The 18,487-nt window shown below is 42.5% G+C and overlaps 1 protein-coding gene across 1 annotated transcript in view; it reads right to left on the bottom strand.

Annotated features, from left to right (window-relative positions):
• The window catches only part of LOC308326194 (cadherin-18-like), a 133,581-nt gene that overhangs the window by 94,261 nt on the left and 20,833 nt on the right, over positions 1–18,487 (bottom strand). The window contains exons 2-3 of the mRNA XM_080779002.1: positions 14,567–14,861; positions 10,719–10,838 (exon numbers count right to left, since the gene is read on the bottom strand). Of these exons, the coding sequence (XP_080635128.1) occupies positions 10,719–10,838; positions 14,567–14,861 (415 nt within the window). The remainder of the gene's footprint in view (positions 1–10,718; positions 10,839–14,566; positions 14,862–18,487) is intronic.

Below are 18,487 nucleotides of genomic sequence, written 5' to 3'. Positions count from 1 at the left end.
CCCTGCACCCGAGGTGCAGTTTGTACTTTTAAATTGCATCAAATTAACATTTTCATTAAGGCAGCATTATGTAATCAGCACACAGGACTGCTCTCCAGCTGTGCTGACTCTATAAAGCACAGCTTCAAAAGGTGCAGTGGACGTACAGTACAGTACTGCCCTCCTCCACCAGCTCAAAAAGAAAAAGAAAAGATACATTAAGTGAAATAGTGTAGTCTAAACATTTTTGGAGGGACATAATGCGACTCCAACTTTGACATTATTATTTGGGCTACTATTGCATACTGTAAACAGTAGTAGTTATAAAAGCCATGAAAACAGGTGACTTATTATGTTTTGTTGCTGGAAATGTATGAAAACAATATCCGTTTGCGGCAATTTTAGATTCTATACAATCTACTGTAGATGTCAGATAGTGTAGGCCAGAGTTGCAAGGAGCCATTGTTATTATAATCATATGTTGTGGTGGGAGCGGTTCATGGTCCTCTTTCATTTCTTAGAGTAATTCCAGACTGTGCAGCCTAGAGATTACTGTAGGCCTACATTTATATTATGTATTGATTATGTTGGTGCATTTCCAAGATCTATCAGCAATCTGTGTCTCCTTGCTGCATTTACTTTCATCATCACCACACGCTTCAATATTTAATATGATACTGTATGGAGGAATGACATACCAAATCTAGATCCAGATTGGAGCTGGGATACAGTGTGGTCTAATGTTGTCCTGTCTTCTAGGAATCCTGATCATCAACAAATTAATCTAAATTTTGTTCATCGGACATACTTAACCCCCCGCAGATTGTGTGCTATGCGGATTTTAAATAATCACAACTGCACTTTCTGCACTCCGAACACCATACGTATACAGGTACATTCTTTCATATGGTGTGGGAGTGTCCGGGTGTCCTCACATTTTGGAATCTGGTTGCTGCTAAACTTTCGATTATACTACAAATTAACATCACACCCTCCCCATCTCTATTCTTATTAAATGATGTATCCCAGTTGCCATTAAATAATACCCATATTCGTGTCTTCTTTGCTGGCGTAACGGCCGCAAAGAAGATGGTTGCTTCACGCTGGAAACCTCCTCATACATTGTCATTTGGCCAATGGGCTTTGACCTATCTAGACATAATTTATCTAGAAATGTCTACAGCAAGATTGCATGGTGCAAAAGAGGAAAACATCGAGATTTGGTCTGGTATTGCAGATTTGGTTACGGGCATGATTTAGTCATTATTATTGTTATTATTATCATTATTAATTTATTTTTTGTTCCCATTGCACAGTAGTAAGATTACTGACATTTTGTGGCATCTTTGGTCTCGGGGGGAGGGGTGGGTGGGATTGTTTGTTTTTGTGTTTATATGTGTTTTGTTTTCTTTAGTCATTTATGATGTTAACGTGTCTTATTGTGATTTTATTGTCTTAAATAAAAAACATTTGATAACAAAAAAATATGATCAGTCATTATGGACCTGTTGGTTTTTTTAGAGGCAGAGAAATAACGCACAAAAAAGCAACGCTCACAAATAGCGTGAGCATCAGTAAATCCAGCAGAATGCTTAATCAACCCCACTTATCGGATGCAATCACATTTTTGGTGTGATTCTCCCTTAAATAAGTACTTTATGCATGCAGGAGAGAGGCACACTAATTGAGACAAAACATCCTAATTACCTCAGTTCATTCAGTGATGAAGTTGTTATAAAAGGGGTGGGAGTGGGGGGTGAACCATTAGAAAGACCCTGAGTGATAATAAATGGCATGCAGGCAGGCATTATTTTTGAGGCATTCATAATGAGGCTAAATAAACATGACAACTTATTTTTAACTAAAGTGAACTTGTTTCACAATGCTTGTGGGAAAGAGAAACCAAGCCGTGCATCAATTCTAAATAAACAAAGAAGTTGACCTGCAGTCAATGACTGGCTGCTATTTATACGTATATTATATCACATGTGATATCATTGACCAAAATGATGTTATATCACAAAGGATAGGGTGATTCAAAAAGGTTATGTCTGCATCAGAAATTACTTTGGACAGGTGGAAAACTTTGGTCTGGTGACTGGTGAGTTATGAACAGAACTGAGTCAACTGACTATGGTCAACATTGCCATTGTGAAATCTTGCAAAGACAACCGACTTTACAGCATGGCTCAGTAACGAATATCTGATTGCTTTGGTGGGCCCAAATAAGATCACACCTGTGAGTGGTGCAACTCCGTGTGGGGGTCCCCAGGGGGGGGGTTCCCGGAAGTTCCAGACCCACAGTGAGCCGCCCCGCGTCCGAAACGGTAGAGAAATGACAGTTACCATGTGGGGGTCCCCGGTGGTCCCTGGAACATCCAGACCCCCAGGATCGCGGGCCAGTTCCGGTGTGCGTGCCGCCCCGTGTCCCAAACGGTTGAGAAATGACAGAGTTACCGTGTGGGGGTCCCTCTACTGTACTGTACTGTACTGGACTGGAATCATGCGTGAGAGGCTGAATAGCTTTCCATCTGATCTTGTATGGAGGTATATGCCATCAGTTGACTGTCCAAAAGCATGTTGCAGCATTACAGCGAAGTAGATGACAAAAAGGGTTGGAGCAAGGAGCAACAAGGAGCAACGATATGCCAATCACAGCCGCCAATCACAATGTGCGTCCTCACTTTTCTGTCTTCACTTTTTATACCCACTACTAAAATAATTAGTTTATTATTACACCTAGATGTAAGTCAACAACTGTGCTAGACTCCAAAGGCACCGTCACTTCACATTGGTGTGATTTTCCCCCCTTTTTTCAGGTTGTCTGACCTCAATTGCACCCAAAAAAAAAATAGACTTTGAACATTCAGTGGATTTTCTGTGGTCTGAGGTTTTCTGAATAATTAGGCTCAAACAAGTTTGCCTGTGGACAGTGATGTAACGGTCCACAAACCCCGCTCCCTCTCCTCCCTGCCCAAACCGAATCCTTGGTACTGGTATATTCTTGCGAGGGAATCAACTTTCGGGGGAATCTGAATTCCTCGCATAGTCTCCTCGCACCTAAACCCTGCGTCAGAGTAAGGGAGAGGACAGACTGGGTTCACTTTAACCCATTCTGACCTGAGATCAGATTCTAAAAATGTCTTCTACATCCTGACAGTTTTCTGAAAAAGCTATGTTTCTATGTCAGTCGTCAGTCGTACCTACAAGCTCGTAGAGCGGCACTCGGTGGCACGCTATGAGCTTGTAGATCTACTATTTATCAATAGCTAAAGCATAGCATAATGCTAACACCAAAAGGGGTTCCCGCCCAAAATGGGTTGAAGAATGGGAAGAACACTCCTCACTCAATCAGTGTCAGCTGACAGCAATTACTTATTGCATCACACAGCTGGATCGCCAGATCCCTGAGGGTTGTCATGTCAAGGAGGACAATGCATATGTCACCGGAGAAAAAAAAACACATTCTGATGGGAAAAACACATTCTGACTGCATGCCTGCTGGTCTAGTCCAGGCAAATACCACATAGGCTTTAAGTGCGTTGCGGGTTCAAATCCCAATGACATTTTCTGAATGTAACTGCCCGTCTCTTCCCCATGTAAGAAAATTTACATTTGGGACGCAAACAATTTCCGGGTCATGAGGAGGCGAGGATGTATCGCAGAGAGAGAGAGAGAGAGAGAGAGAGAGAGCTCAGATATGTATTGATCACCATAGGATCAGAGCAGACATGAGCACAAGACAACAGCACAAGAGGATGGTGTACTGTGAACCAATGATCCTCAGCCTGGCGTAACGGCTATTGTAAGTGGGCCCCCTAAGAACTTCTGCACACCATCATGGCAAGACTACATCCTAACTCACACATGCAACCTATATCCGGTAGTGTAGTCCAGGGATTCTCAAAGTTTTTCTAGGGACCCCCCAAAATAATTTCGGGACCCCCGGGTTGAGAACCCCTGGTGTAGTCAAACTGTAGCCTGGCATGGTCAGACTAATATTACTGCTACTGTAGATATTAGTCTGGTATCTCTGTGTGGAACCTGCATTTCCAAAGGGTGAATTAAAAAAATGCAGAGTGCATTTTCCGGCAACGGCATTAAGGCGCAGAACACCCACGGCAGGCGGTAGTGTTTCTCGGCGGCATCAATCCAACACTCTACCCCAAACCCTTACCCTAACCACAAGCACGACGCAACGCATGTCGGACCGACAGATGAACACTCTACCCCAAACCCTTACCCTAACCGCAAGCACGACGCAACGCATGTCGGACCGACAGATGAACACTCTACCCCAAACCCTTACCCTAACCGCAAGCACGACGCAACGCATGTCGGACCGACAGATGCCGCTCCTTCTCCCGGCAGTGCTGCGGTTATTACCGACAGTTTACCGGCAGTGCCAAACGGACCGACTGTGTAGTGGAACGGAGCGGTCATAATCCATCCACCTACTCCGGCAGCTGCCGGCCCTCCCCTCGTCAGCATCACAGCTGCCGGCCCTCCCCTCGTCAGCGTCACAGCTGCCGGCCCTACCCTCGTCAGTGTCACATCTCATTGCCGTTGCCGGAGAATGCCTTCGCTGCTTCTGGATAAACCCGCCCCATATTTGCTTATCGGTTCCTGATTGGTCTCTCACTACTTCGGAGGGAATGAAATCCAATCACAACTGAGCGGTGCCAGACCAAATCTGCAATCTGCGAGGGCATTTTTTCATTTTCTGGCAGATTCGTCTGGTTAGTCAAACTGAGCTGCATGGTCAGGGCATATCATGAATGTTTGTTTTCTCATTGCATTCTTTCCAAACAGTAGTGAGACTTGTTCTTAATTTACTGTAGATCGTAAAAGACAGATAGAGTACAGCAAGACTGACAATTCTAAACCAAGCAGGAGCACATGAGGTTGTCTTGGAATCAATTAGGTGTCTTTTCAGACCTTGACAGGCACCTCAATTGAATTTTGTAAGGAAACACTGGTAGGCCTTTCTGTACTTTATTCCCTCTTTTTTCAGTTTTGGTAAAATAAGCTTCCAGAAGATTAGATTGCTCATTTAATGGCCATTTCTTGCAGTGTATGCATTTATCATGGGAAGCTGGTGCTCACACATTTATCACATTCTGTCATGTGCAGAAACTTAATCAATTCTAATTGATTGGGAACACAATAAGCAGTTTCCAGGCACAAAAGAATGATTAAAACATTGCACAGCGTGATTCACTCTGTAAGTGTCTCAGGCTGTGAAAGTATGGGTACAAACTACAAAGGCACACTCACACTTGCTTTGTTTTTCAACACAGACAGAAACACTCGCATGCGTGCAGACACGCATGCGCGCAGACACCCGTGCAGACACGCATGCACATGCGTGCAGATGCACACACCCACACCCACACCCCCACCCACCCACCCACACCCACACCCACACACACACACACACCCCCACCCACCCACACTGTGGTGGAAATTTAGAATGCCATAGTTGAGACAATTATACAATTAAATATACACATGATTGGTGATTGCCTTATCATCTCATCCAATCCTGTCCTTCACTATTGCCTCATTTTCAAGTGACTGACAGCTGTCAATCTGACAGCTGCCACCATGTTTTAATAGATCACTGTAGCCATGTACTTATTCTAGACATAGGAACAAGCACATATCTAGTTATTTAGAATAGAGTCATTCCCTCTCTCTAGGGGGGAGCCCATGGAAGCATGACCTACACCTGTCAGTTGTCATGTTCAGCTAGACCAAGGTATTTGTGTAAGTTACCTCATTCAGAATCTGACCAGCTGATGCAAGTAGGACCACAATATATTTTGCCATCTCCTCTGTCACCCTTGTGCTACCTTTTCCCCTCCAAGAAAGGACGTGTTAGGATGACCACCTGTTACTGACTGTCTATGTTACTATTTACGAGTGTGTTGGGGAGGGGATAAAGGGAGAGGGATTCATTGATTGGGAGGAGGGATGATGCAAGGATGTTTTTGCTCTGCTGGGCTCTGCTGTAAATTGACCGGAAAGATGCAAATAAAGAAAGATGCAATTGAACTATCAGACGAGTCTTGTGTCCTGATATACTTATTCTGCCTGAGATCTTGACCCCATTTTATCCACTCACAACACCCACACCCACACCCACACACACACACAGATGTATTGTACAAAACGCTGTTCTGTATCTCAAGTAAGCCCATTTGCTGTCTGTAATATGGTTTGAAAGCACTCCTTCTGTAACACAAAAAAGATGCCGCTTGATATTTTCTCAACATTCAGAAAGCCTTTTTTTTGTGTCTGGGGGCATTTTTGGCTCAGAGAGAGCAACTAGGATAATGGAGTGGGAAAGAGTTGGGACGAAAATATGACAAGTTCAAAACATAATAGTACAGTATATGGTTGGACTGTCCTGGAGGGAAAATTGCTCTGCAAATGGTGGGTTCGCTATTAGGCCAAGCGGCATCCCATAGCCTGGACGGATGATTGCTCTTGCGTTTGCGTTCCAGTGGAACGCAGCCTTTCATTCCTCTTCAGCCTCTCTGAATGCTGTCTGAGTCTCCTGTCTGAAATGCATGTCACGTAGCTATTACACTCTCCCCAAGACCAAACAGCATGAACAGTGCGACGATGGCATAATGACTAAATTGGGAGAACATTTGAGAAAAGAAAAGCCAGATCCAAATGAAGGCCATGGTTAGTCCCTTTTCTGTTATTATATTATATTATATATAACGTTTTTTTGTAAAGAAGAATTGCCTGATAAGATTAAGCAAGGGTTACTTCTTCAGATTTGTTCACTCCACTGTGTGGACGAAACGGCAATACAATTAAAAACGTTTGCAGGACGATCGAGGCCTAATAGACTGGACATACAATACTGTATACAGTAGCATGATCGTATAGTGTATGTGTGTAGTATAGTGTATGTAATGCTTGGCAATCACTATTCAAGCTGTGTGGGTGCTTGAAATAAAATCTAATATGACTTTATAGTGTATTAAAACTGAATAAAGGAATGGAATCAATGCCAGTGAGTTTTAAATTACACTCCTTTGCATTTGGGACATGGACCAAACACGGATTAAATGATGTGAATACTTTGGAAAGGGGAAGGGCAGTGCATCAACATGGAATGACCTGAGATGCCGTAACCTATGTATGTGTAACCAAGCTTAATCTTTTGGGGCGTGTCTGACTTGAGCATGTCTTAGATGAGGGCGCTAAGCTGCCGGTGGGAAAGCATAATGCCAATGTGAGGAAAACAGAGCTATAGAGGGCAGAATGAGTGACAATGTCATTACTTGGCAGACAGGAGCTTAGCTTCAGAGGGGCTGATGAAACCGCAGCATCCATCAATAAGAGGAACTATACTGATAGTTTCTTGAGTGCCACCAATGTGAGCTGCCATGCACAGCTTTCCATCCGAGAGCAATTCTCTGATTGTCTTAAGTATCCACAGGCTGTTAAATTGTATAAACAAAGGAGAGTCAAGGAGTCAGCATTTCCAAATTTGAGGCCATGGTTCTCAGCAAGAAACCGATGGATTGTGCAGTCCAAGGAGGGAATGAGACATTACCCCAGGGTAAGGAGTTTAAGTATCTCAGGGTCTTGTTCACGAGTGAGGTGAGGCTGGAGAAGGAGATCAGCTGGAGAATCGGAGCAGCAGGGGCGGTATTGCAGTCGCTGTACCGCACTGTACTGCACGCATCCTTGGCTTTATTGGCTACCTTGGATGTTCTCCCATGTGGTCCATGTACTATACATCAAATGTGTGTGCACTATAGACCAATAAAACGCCTGAGGGCGAGAAGCGACCTCATGTGCACGCATTTGCCTCGTTGACGGCAGGGTTTGATGAGGTCAGATCAACATATATAGTGTCAGAACAGGTCAGCTCCATATATGAAGATCTAAGGGTGGTAGCGGGGGTTCTCTTGAGTGTACAGGGTTTGAGGGGGGCCAGATAGGGCCGGACCTTAATTTCAGGCCTGTTGAGAACTATAGTTTTAGCCGGCTGCCGGGCGCGGCTGCACTAATAACTTTGGGGTAGGCCTGTCTAGAGTTTGAATGGACAGGTATCAGTCAAAAGGGAGACATCAAAGAGGAAGGATGGATGGGGAAGGAATCAAGGATCAACATATGGAATGTCCTAACAGGTTCCAAGTCATATATGCATATATGGAGATCTTCATCCCTGATGATGTCACCATGTATGGGGGTATTCCCATACATATATGGTCATGCCTGGGGTGACCAAACAACAGACGGAAAATGCACGATTACGTATAGTAAATGCGACCTGTGGTTGCAAAAACATAAAATCTCACGTCCATGTGCAGATACTGTTTTACGACCTGGAGAGTGCAACGCACTTTTACAATGACTCAGCGAGCAGGTAATCACCAAAAATATCTTGTGGACTTGACAGTTACTATGATGAAAAGTACAAGTGGGCAGCTTCATTACACATTGAAGGAATATACCCAAGCTAGAGCTTGTAATACACAACTTGGACTAGTCAGTCACTTCCAAAAGGTCACCAACTTCCTGCATGCATTCTTTCCTCAAAGTCCTCAAAGCCTTTGTGACAACTGGAAGTGGCCGTGGCAGAACTCGGTATGCGTGCACAAAGAGTGGGGAGCATATTTGACATTAACTGGCTGTCCTCATCATGCACTCCAGTGACAGTGTTATGGGAGAGCTACCCAGCCTTGGTGACAACACACTGTCACAGAAAGAGCCAAACGTGGAGGAATCCTGTACAAAGATGACACACACAAGTAGCTTGTTGTAGTGGAGTTGGCTTGTAGTAAAATATGCACTTGAAATTCTGAAGGCCTTGACTTTGTTTCCGCACAGAAATGATGCTACGGTGATCACAGTAAAAGCAGAAGTGGATATGTGGCTCAAGTCCATGGTGAAAAATGATGGAATCAACACAAGGTGTCAAAGAGCAGGCTAGGGATTGGACCTTCAAGGGGTGACGACTGTGACATGGTCTGAGTACAACAAAACACAGCATAAAATGTGAGAACCTTAAAAAAAAAAAGTATAACTGCCACAGTTTTCACACTCCATGCATGTCAACAACCCAGAGGTTGAATTCGTTCCTGCTTGGAAATATGCAGAGATGTGGAATAAAGAACGTTGCCGTGCTGTCAAAGATGCACAGGTATAGGAAGCTGAAAACAACAGAGGCCATATGAAGTATAGACTAAAGTGCACAGTTCTGCTAAGCATTGGTAAGGGATGGAATAAATATTTTATTATAACACAATGGTTGATAAGTGGCCAGCTGTCAGCATGTACTACATGTCTTTTTGTTGCTGTTGCTATTCTCAACTAGGCATGGGAATTTTGTGTAGCATACTTCTTTAGATAAGAGGGAATACAAGCAAAATACACAGATACAAGAAGAAAAAAGTTTAAAAGATAAAGAACAATTATTGAAAATGCGCCACTACTCGGCCAAAAGGGGTTTAACACAAACACTGCTCATGACGGAGCGTTCCGCAAATTTAAATTAAACTGTCCACTGATCCTGGGGGAACGCTCCGTCAAAGCTTTATTATAGTTGATATAAAACAGGATCGCTGTATTCTTTTTTTTTTTTTTTTTTTAACCAAGTACAACCGGGTCGGTAGTCAAGTGTTGGCTCTTGCGTCCACCAGGTGGCAGTGAGACGGTTGGTAGCTCCTGGAGCCTCAGTGCCCTTAGTTACAGTACATAGGACTTATGCCTTGCTTATATATTTTATATAACCACGGTTACTGCGTAACCTCCAGATATTTAGCCCATCACCTTATCGTTGCACAGCACATTGTTACAGCGCAGCTGCTTTTCATGACTAATACAATTCTAATTTCATCTTGTGTTACAGATTTTCCTTTCAGCCTTGCTGCTTAGGTTTATGCATTCTGGTGAAAGCTGCACGTGGGGAAGCTTTCCTGGACCTAAAGTATTGATTGTTCCCCACCTGCTGATGTTCTAATTTAACTAAATCAATACTTGAAAATGTAAATGCAATGCATGCATTCCAAAGCTGGTCAAAAGACTGCTTAGTCTACTCAGTGACAGTAGAAGCTGGTTATTGGCGACTGCAGTGCAGTCTGATGAGTTCTCCAGACAGTTTATAGCTAGATACAGTATGTCAGTTATCAATAACATTCAGCACTACAAAGATGATGATGAAGATTATGAGGATGATTATGATAATTATTATTATTACAATCCGTGTACCATGAAACAGCCTCTTTTAATATTGTTAAACATTAACATTACTTATTCATATGCTTCCTCAGCAAGTTCCATCTTCACCTAGAGTGATGTTAGAACTGCCGCAATGCAAATTGATTCTGCAGTCAGAGATGAACTCGGTGCCCACCAGGGAGGGGGAAACTGCCAAACCTAAGGCACTAAGGTTAACTCCAGGAAGTTAATATTCAGCTCCCAAGCAATATGCAGGGACTTCATGAAACCCAAAGACGATTGCTTTTAAAGGAGTCTCTTGACGACAGATGTTATGAAAGGGATTAAAGTCATGTCAACTCATAAATAAAATACTGGATCAACAACTTACTTAGAGATTCTTACATTCCAGTAGTGTGATAACACATTATAAACAAGTATATAGAGCACCTTCGCTACAATGAAGATTTATACTTCAGTAGATCCCAATGATTATCCCAGGCTTGCTGTTGTGTACTGTATGTCACTTGAGCTGTACGGTGGCTTACCAGTCTTTGGGTCTACAGAGAAGTATGGCTGTCCTTCCAGGATACTGTAGACTATCTTAGCACTGTTCCCATAGGTGGGGTCATCCGCATCTGACGCTGTCACCTGGAACACTGATGTTCCTGAAAAGATCAGATGAGACAAGACCAAATAAAGATTCAGTACTGGCATAAAAATCCTAATACAATAATAGGCAAAACCTCAAATCTAAAAACATATATAGCCTAATCTGCGTATAGCAGATTAACAATGTAGGATACTGTATTAGATTCAACATGGGCAGGGAACTAGGAGAAGGGAATATTGGATCGATTATGGATTTGATTTATAACCAGTCCATAACCTAAAAACCAAGATCATCAGAGTTAACTTGTGTGAGTTTCTCCAGATGTTTGATATCAGTTGCAGAAGCTGTATCTTGTCTGTGCTGTCTGTTGTGGTCTTGTAAAGAGCCAGAAGCTGTATCTTGTCTGTGCTGTCTGTTGTGGTCTTGTAAAGAGCCAGAAGCTGTATCTTGTCTGTGCTGTCTGTTGTGGTCTTGTAAAGAGCCAGAAGCTGTATCTTGTCTGTGCTGTCTGTTGTGGTCTTGTAAAGAGCCAGAAGCTGTATCTTGTCTGTGCTGTCTGTTGTGGTCTTGTAAAGAGGCAGAAGCTGTATCTTGTCTGTGCTGTCTGTTATGGTCTTGTAAAGAGGCAGAAGCTGTATCTTGTCTGTGCTGTCTGTTGTGGTCTTGTAAAGAGGCAGAAGCTGTATCTTGTCTGTGCTGTCTGTTGTGGTCTTGTAAAGAGCCAGAAGCTGTATCTTGTCTGTGCTGTCTGTTGTGGTCTTGTAAAGAGCCATGCTCCATTAGCCTGTCCATGTCACAGCAGACAGGATCGGCCAAAGCCATTTTACAACTCATTCATCATGGCTGGCCTAGCTCTGTAGTGCACTATGGGAATTGTAAAAGCTGCATTTCTAAGAGGAATATAACACGGAGATATCTGAAACTGCTATCACAATGACAATGCACCTCCCCACCAGGTCAGGTAGGTTATTGTGGGACAGCAATGTTCGTACTTATAGAGGTGAATGGAATCTGCAGAAGTTGAGGGATTAATGTTGTAGAAGTTATTGCTCAGACACATGTTGATTTGTGGGAGTGCAGACCATACAGTAGTTTTGTGTTTGCAATTGGATGCAGTGTTCAACATTAACCATTAAGACCTGAGGCCAATTATACAAATGACTCCTAAATTCTAGTATCTATAATCCTTGTATATTTTCTATTTTTGAACAGCCAAAGTATAAAATAATGGGTAAAGTGGTTAGAATCTAAAATAACACATGCTTTCCCGATTTGAATGGGTTGACATACTCGGTTACTGTTGGGCAGAAACATCTATTTTTTTCATATTTCAACGTTGTGTTTTTTTCATAAATTATTGCCCTACTACTTCATTGTACAAGAGTGTCGCACAAAAGTAGTGAAAATAGTTGATTTACAACATCAAAAAGCGTTACATATTTGTTTCTTTTTAAATAATAATAATAAAAAGGAATGATTTTGGACTTACAAGGTTTCTATACCCGAGACCATTTTTGTAAACTGAATGCGATAGAATAAACTTTATTATACAAGACCTTGTTCTGTCTGACTTAAAATAATTGCACTGCAACCCCAAAACAGCTCGATAACACTTATTAACAAAGAATTGAGACACATACCGGTACCCCGGGTTGGGGTTGGTACATTTTTCTTGTGGATTATTGCATCAGTGGACCATGAGTCATGACAAAGGTCTTAAATTAGGTATTGAGTGGTTAAAGGAGAGAGAAAGAGGATATTTAGTATTATTTGATTTTGAGAGTCAACATTAGCCTCCTAGTTGTGCAAATGGCACACTCTTAGGGAATACGTTGAAAAAGGTTTATTAAAAAATAAATACAAAATATCAGTTTTAGAAAAGCTAGGGCTGCATATAGTTTTGTTTCATATAACAGATACAATTTTCTAAAATGTAAGCGTGCAAATTTGCAGGAGAGGGTGTGTGTGCGTGCGTGCGTGCGTGTCCATCTGACTGGAGCTAATTTGTCTTATGCACACTGCCAGTAGGTCCAACTTGGTAAGTCTATACAATTCTTTTCACATGTTTTATGTATTTTTGTAAATATGTATCTTTACCTGCCTGGGCAGGTGATTATGTTTTCACCCATCTATATGTCTGTCTGTGATTGAGCCTTGCACAGCCATTACATTGCTTGCATTACAGTGCAATGTTTTCAGTCAACATCATGTGCACCGTGCTAAATGTGCCAGATCATGTAACCTATGTATGGCCTCGTTTGCATCTGCAGTCCCTGCAGGTTGATTTACTGTTTAGGACACATCAAAGACCATACCTAACACATACTGTACGCACAGACACATGAGCAAAACCTGGAAAACATTCAAAGGAGCATAATATAGAAGAACATCCAAAACACATAAGCACAGACTGAGTGAGTGAAAGTATTGAGCATTAACAAGATGCATTACGAGAACATGAAAGCAATCTAACATTCAGCATATGGAAGATCACACAGCAGGAAACACATCATAGAGCATGGCACAGGCATCTAGATGACGGCGCCATTAAGCATGACAACACATAATGAACACTTAACATCATAATATGCCATTACAACATTATTTGCCAGTGACATCATGTTCTTTGTTCTTGAGAGAAATCTGAACAGCATTGTCCCTTTGTTTCACGAGAGGGTATTCTCCTTTCTTTCTTCTACTTTTTAATTTAACCAGGGTAGATACTCACTTTGAGCTGGTGTGCAGTGCATTTCACTTTATTCATGTCAACGTTTGAAGTTAAGCCATGAATGAAATACAGTTATCATTTTTACTACAGTATGAGCAAAATTGCTCATTCCAATTAATTTCTTTAATTGCCTTTTTGAGATTGGTTAGAATTTTACACGGTTCTGGCTTTTTGTAGCCTGTGATCTTTCTGTCAATCATGGTCGAACAACCCTGTATTGTAAGGTTTCTTTCTCTCTTTCTATTGGTGAAAGCCAAATCAACAAGCATTTCTGAGGAACTCATCATACTGGATTTTCTTTATCATTACAATATCCTTTAAAATTCACAGTCTATTGAGAAGAATATTCGCCGACTGTGTTTGGGAGGGTGATTGGCGAAACGGCACAAGAGAGAGAGGGGGGGGGTGGAGTGGGGTGAAGGGGCAAAGACAGGGCAGAAAGATGAGAATGGGAGAGACGTGTGAGGACATTGAGGTTGATTGGGAAGAATGAGTGTTGTGTCATGCTTCGATCTCGCCGCAAAGCGGGATTTTGCCTCCTGTAGTTTCAAATATTGGAACTTCCTCATTGAGATAGAAAGAGAACGTCCGCATTCCATTCTTCCAATGGGAGTCTATGCTAGTGAAGCAACTCTCTCTATTAGTCTAGTACAAACGTGTCACGAAGCGTAGCTGCCGTTTCAGGGAAGCCGGTGTGGGAACCAGCTTCCCTGATTGGGGTGACATGAGACTGTATGTACTTAATTACACTTTTACAGTAATTTTTACTTTACCTGTGTAACGTCAAAGTCCTATTACTTTGGGCTACTGGTTGCGTTAGTAACGTCTTAATTTACATCCATTTTCAATACTTTATACTTCTATTCCACCCAGGCAAAAACTTTTTACTCTGCTATAGAATTATTTGAATTAGTATTTTTTATTATTAATATAAGAAATCATATTTATTAATATAATACATTTATACTATACTACGTGTTGTGAGACTGCAAGATTACATTTCTGGTCAAGATGGCTATTAACAGGACACTTTCAGATGAGCATGCTCGTCTTACCAACATCTGACATTTCGGGTACGGTGGCTGAGAAAGGTCCATCGGGGAAGGTGGGCGCATTGTCGTTGACGTCCTGGACCTTGATGATGAACTCCGACTCAGCCTCAAGGGAGAGGTTGGTCCAGCGGTCCACGGCCCTGGCGTGCAACACATACTGGGATTTTCTCTCCCGGTCGAGACTCTTGGCAGCATGGATGTCCCCCGTCGTCTCGTCGATGATGAAGATAGATCCAGCCCCCTCCCCGGACAGAATGTAGCGCACGGTGCCATCGCCTTTGTCAGAGTTGGAGTGGAGCTGGAGAGAGAGGAAGAAGAGAGAGAGAGAGGTGTGACACGATTAAGATACACATACAAAGGGTAATAGCCTTACTAACAGGGTAACTAGCTATAGCTAATGTTGAGACCACACACATGAGAAAGAAGAGCTTTTGACAAGTTTTATGAAGTTATAAACCCTTGGCCAATTGTCGGAATATTAAGTAGTGAAATGTGTGCGAGATAGAGATATCATTTATGCTGTAGAATTCCTGTGTTCACACATTGTAGGACCAACAAGGCTACTGGATCACATATATTTTAAATATTCTTAAACACACTTTTAAGAATACTAAGGAGTAAAAGCCCTTTCACAGTGCTGCTGCTGCTTGCCAAATGGAGGCTCTAGATGCCATGGGGTCACCAAAATCACTAGGGTTCATCCCGCATAATGCAAGGTTGACATATTGGGCTTGAGGGTGGCGCTAGAGAGATGGTCATGGGGTCAGGCAAACAGAGTTCTTCTCCAGGGAGCGTGAATGCAGGCAGCAAAGTTTCATTGCAATTTGGCCAACAGTTTTCGACATGAGAGGCAGCCATCCTTAGTGCCCCGCCAGCTGCTAGCGGAGCAACAAATATTGAATGTGCAAACACACGTCACTGCGTCTGACTCAAGAGTCAACACTGGTTAAAACCTCTTCTGACACTGGGGAAGACATTAACAAGACATGGGGTTTAATAATAGCACAGGCAGTCTTTGCTGTTAGTTAGTCGGGGTAAGTACAAACATAAGGTATGCAGTTTTGAGAAAACGAAGACACTCTGTATTATATTAATATTAATACAGGCACCATTCAAATGTTTAGTATTTTAGTTGAGCAGGATTTCCACCCTTTGAAATAATAATTAGGAACTAAATATTTTAGGATAAGTCATTATCCTACTCAATCTGCTGAGCTGCCCAGCTGTTGTCAGACAACCAACTGCAATTCCAGCTAGTCCCTCCAGGTTATGGGACAGAACAACATGACAGGGGCCATCCGTCATTGGTATGGGAGAAGAACAGTGAAGAACAGCGAGCGAAATATCTCACAGTATTTCCAGATAAGATATAGATGTGTTTTTATGCCGTGGCTCCGTGGAGGCAAGCCGCCTAGAAGAGGTCTGTGTTATAATGCAGCAATTTTATACAAAACAATGTTGGTGTAAGTTTCGATTCCACAACTTAACAAAAGGCTATAACCAGGCCTGAAGTTCCCTGAAACAAGCCCCCTGAACCCTTACGGGTCCATTTGGTTACATATATACACTTTCTGAGTTAAATGAACACTCACATTTTACAGTGCATGTTCTGCTATATGGAACACCAAGTGACATTTTGAGGCTAAAGTATTTCCCCCTGTGTGTGTGTGTGTGTGTGTGTGTGTGTGTGCGCACACACACACACACACACACACACACACACACACACACACACACACTCTCTCGTGTCAGAACAAAGGCTTGTAAAGCTGTGAAATATTCAGAAACTGAAATTGGGGGTGGAGTCGTCAGGAAGCGACGCTTATTAATTCAAACAGGTTAGTGGGTCTGGATTATGGGGACACGCTGTATTGAGCTATATTGCATTTGGGCTCAATGGGTGGCTTCTGGTGCATGAGTGTGGCCTTGGTTTATTGATCTGCATGCTGTAAAACCCTCAATTAATAGCCTCCGTTAGTTTAACAACACAAGTGTCCCAATTCTGGGGCGAAATGCCAGGCAAAATAGCAGATCTACAAGTTAACGTTCCGCAATGTAACGCGTTACAACGCAATGAGTTGTTAGCTTCTAGATCGGCTATTTCAGCAAAGCAATTTGGCATAGAGGGGAAAAAAGAAGGAGGCCTACTAGCAGGTCCCTGGGGGACTCCGGTCAAATAAGTATACTGTATGTATAGGTACTGTTTAAGTGATTAAAAACATTTACACCGAAAGATGAATTACACAGAGGAATTTTACTGTGCACGTCTGTGAATCTAAGACGTACCGTCCGCACAGTGGCACGGTGGAGAAGACGGGGCAGAGGGAGGGAGAAAGTATGACGGACACGGAGAAAAGACACACGGAAAGGCCTTCAACAACATAAATAAATGAGCCACCTTATCAGAAGATGGATGCGTTCAGCTCCCCAGCTTGTTCATAAACGGACACGCTCCGAGTGCCTCGGTGGGCGTAATTAACTGATTAATAGAGGAGGACTATACTGCAAATCAGTCAACGCTTCCCTGCATGCTCGTTGACGACAGTTGCTGCTCATTTAGGCCCACCGTCACCTGCACAGATTGTCTGTCACCAACATGCTGTAAACTCCTTCCATCCGTCTCACTGCTCCTCTATCAACATACATGTATAAACTCGTGTAATCTGTCTCACTCCTGTGTTGAATTTGTTCATTCTGGGCGTGTGTGAAGTAAACGTGGCTCTCTCACAGTTCACTTCGTTTAAAGGGTGTGACAGATTTCCATATGAGCCTTCCTAGGCGAAAACCCAAATAAAACACACCGTTAAAACCTGCATGAATATGTACAGTGGAAAAAAACACCAATCTGTAGCGCGCAGCTCACAACTGGATGATGGCGTGCATGCGCTTACGCTGATCCAAGCAGACACACAGAACATACAGTCCGACCCAAACGCTGAGGTAATCTTGTTGCCGTTTCATTAAACCGAAAAATTGCTTCCAATAGCTTGTTATTTTTGCATGGAGGAGCGCTGTGTTTACATGTACATCGCCTCGGCCAACAAAACACATGTCCCACAGAGAAGCCTCATTTATATTTCAGCACGGGGGTATCATAGGGAGAAGTTGACAGTAATGGTCTCCATTTACAGTACATAGAATCTGTGTATCACAGTCTGTCAATCTGTCTTCAAGTTATGTTGATATACTGTAAGTGGATGATGGTAATTGGAGAACTACAAACTGTGTGCTTGCAGGATCCATTTTCAAGATGTCCTGAATGTTGTAAGAAAGAGACACTTTTCAGACAGCCAAAGTGGCAGATCTATATCTACACATTCTATAAGCGTATAACATGATTAGTGTCAAATATTGAGTTGTGCTCATAGTAGCCATAGTAGCCTTTATTCAGTGTCTAATGTTCTCATTAGCTGTTTTCAGTGTGTCTTTTTGCAGATCACAGTCCCCACCAATCATTGGTGACTGACTGACTAAAATATCCAGCCCCTCTCAGCTAGGCCTACCACTAAACCTATATACCTTCTTAGTGATTAGGCTATTCTATTGATTTATGTTGAGATTGATCTAATAGTCAACGAACAAAGTGAAAAAGAGCAGAACATCATCAGTTCATCACAAAGCATTGTGACTGTGAGCTTGACTATTTTCCCCATCTCTAGCCAATCACAAGAGTACAACAACAAAAAAATCATGCAATAAGTAATCTGCAGAAGTGAACATTCTGTAAGCGTTGGATGAATTTGTGTCATCACAGGGAGAGAACAGATTAATCCACTGAACTGTAACGACTTAAACTCTATTGATTTCATTGACTGGACTCACCCAGGGGTGCATCCTATAGGCCACCCCCCCAGGCCACTAAATTGCTTCATCAAATAATTGATAAAATTGTTAAATTAGCAAAATATCTGCTATCTTTGCCAA

This window comes from Protomyctophum bolini (assembly GCF_963924005.1).
Source record: "Protomyctophum bolini genome assembly, chromosome: 12".
NCBI lineage: Eukaryota > Metazoa > Chordata > Actinopteri > Myctophiformes > Myctophidae > Protomyctophum > Protomyctophum bolini.
This window is presented reverse-complemented; position numbering and strand designations above follow the sequence as displayed.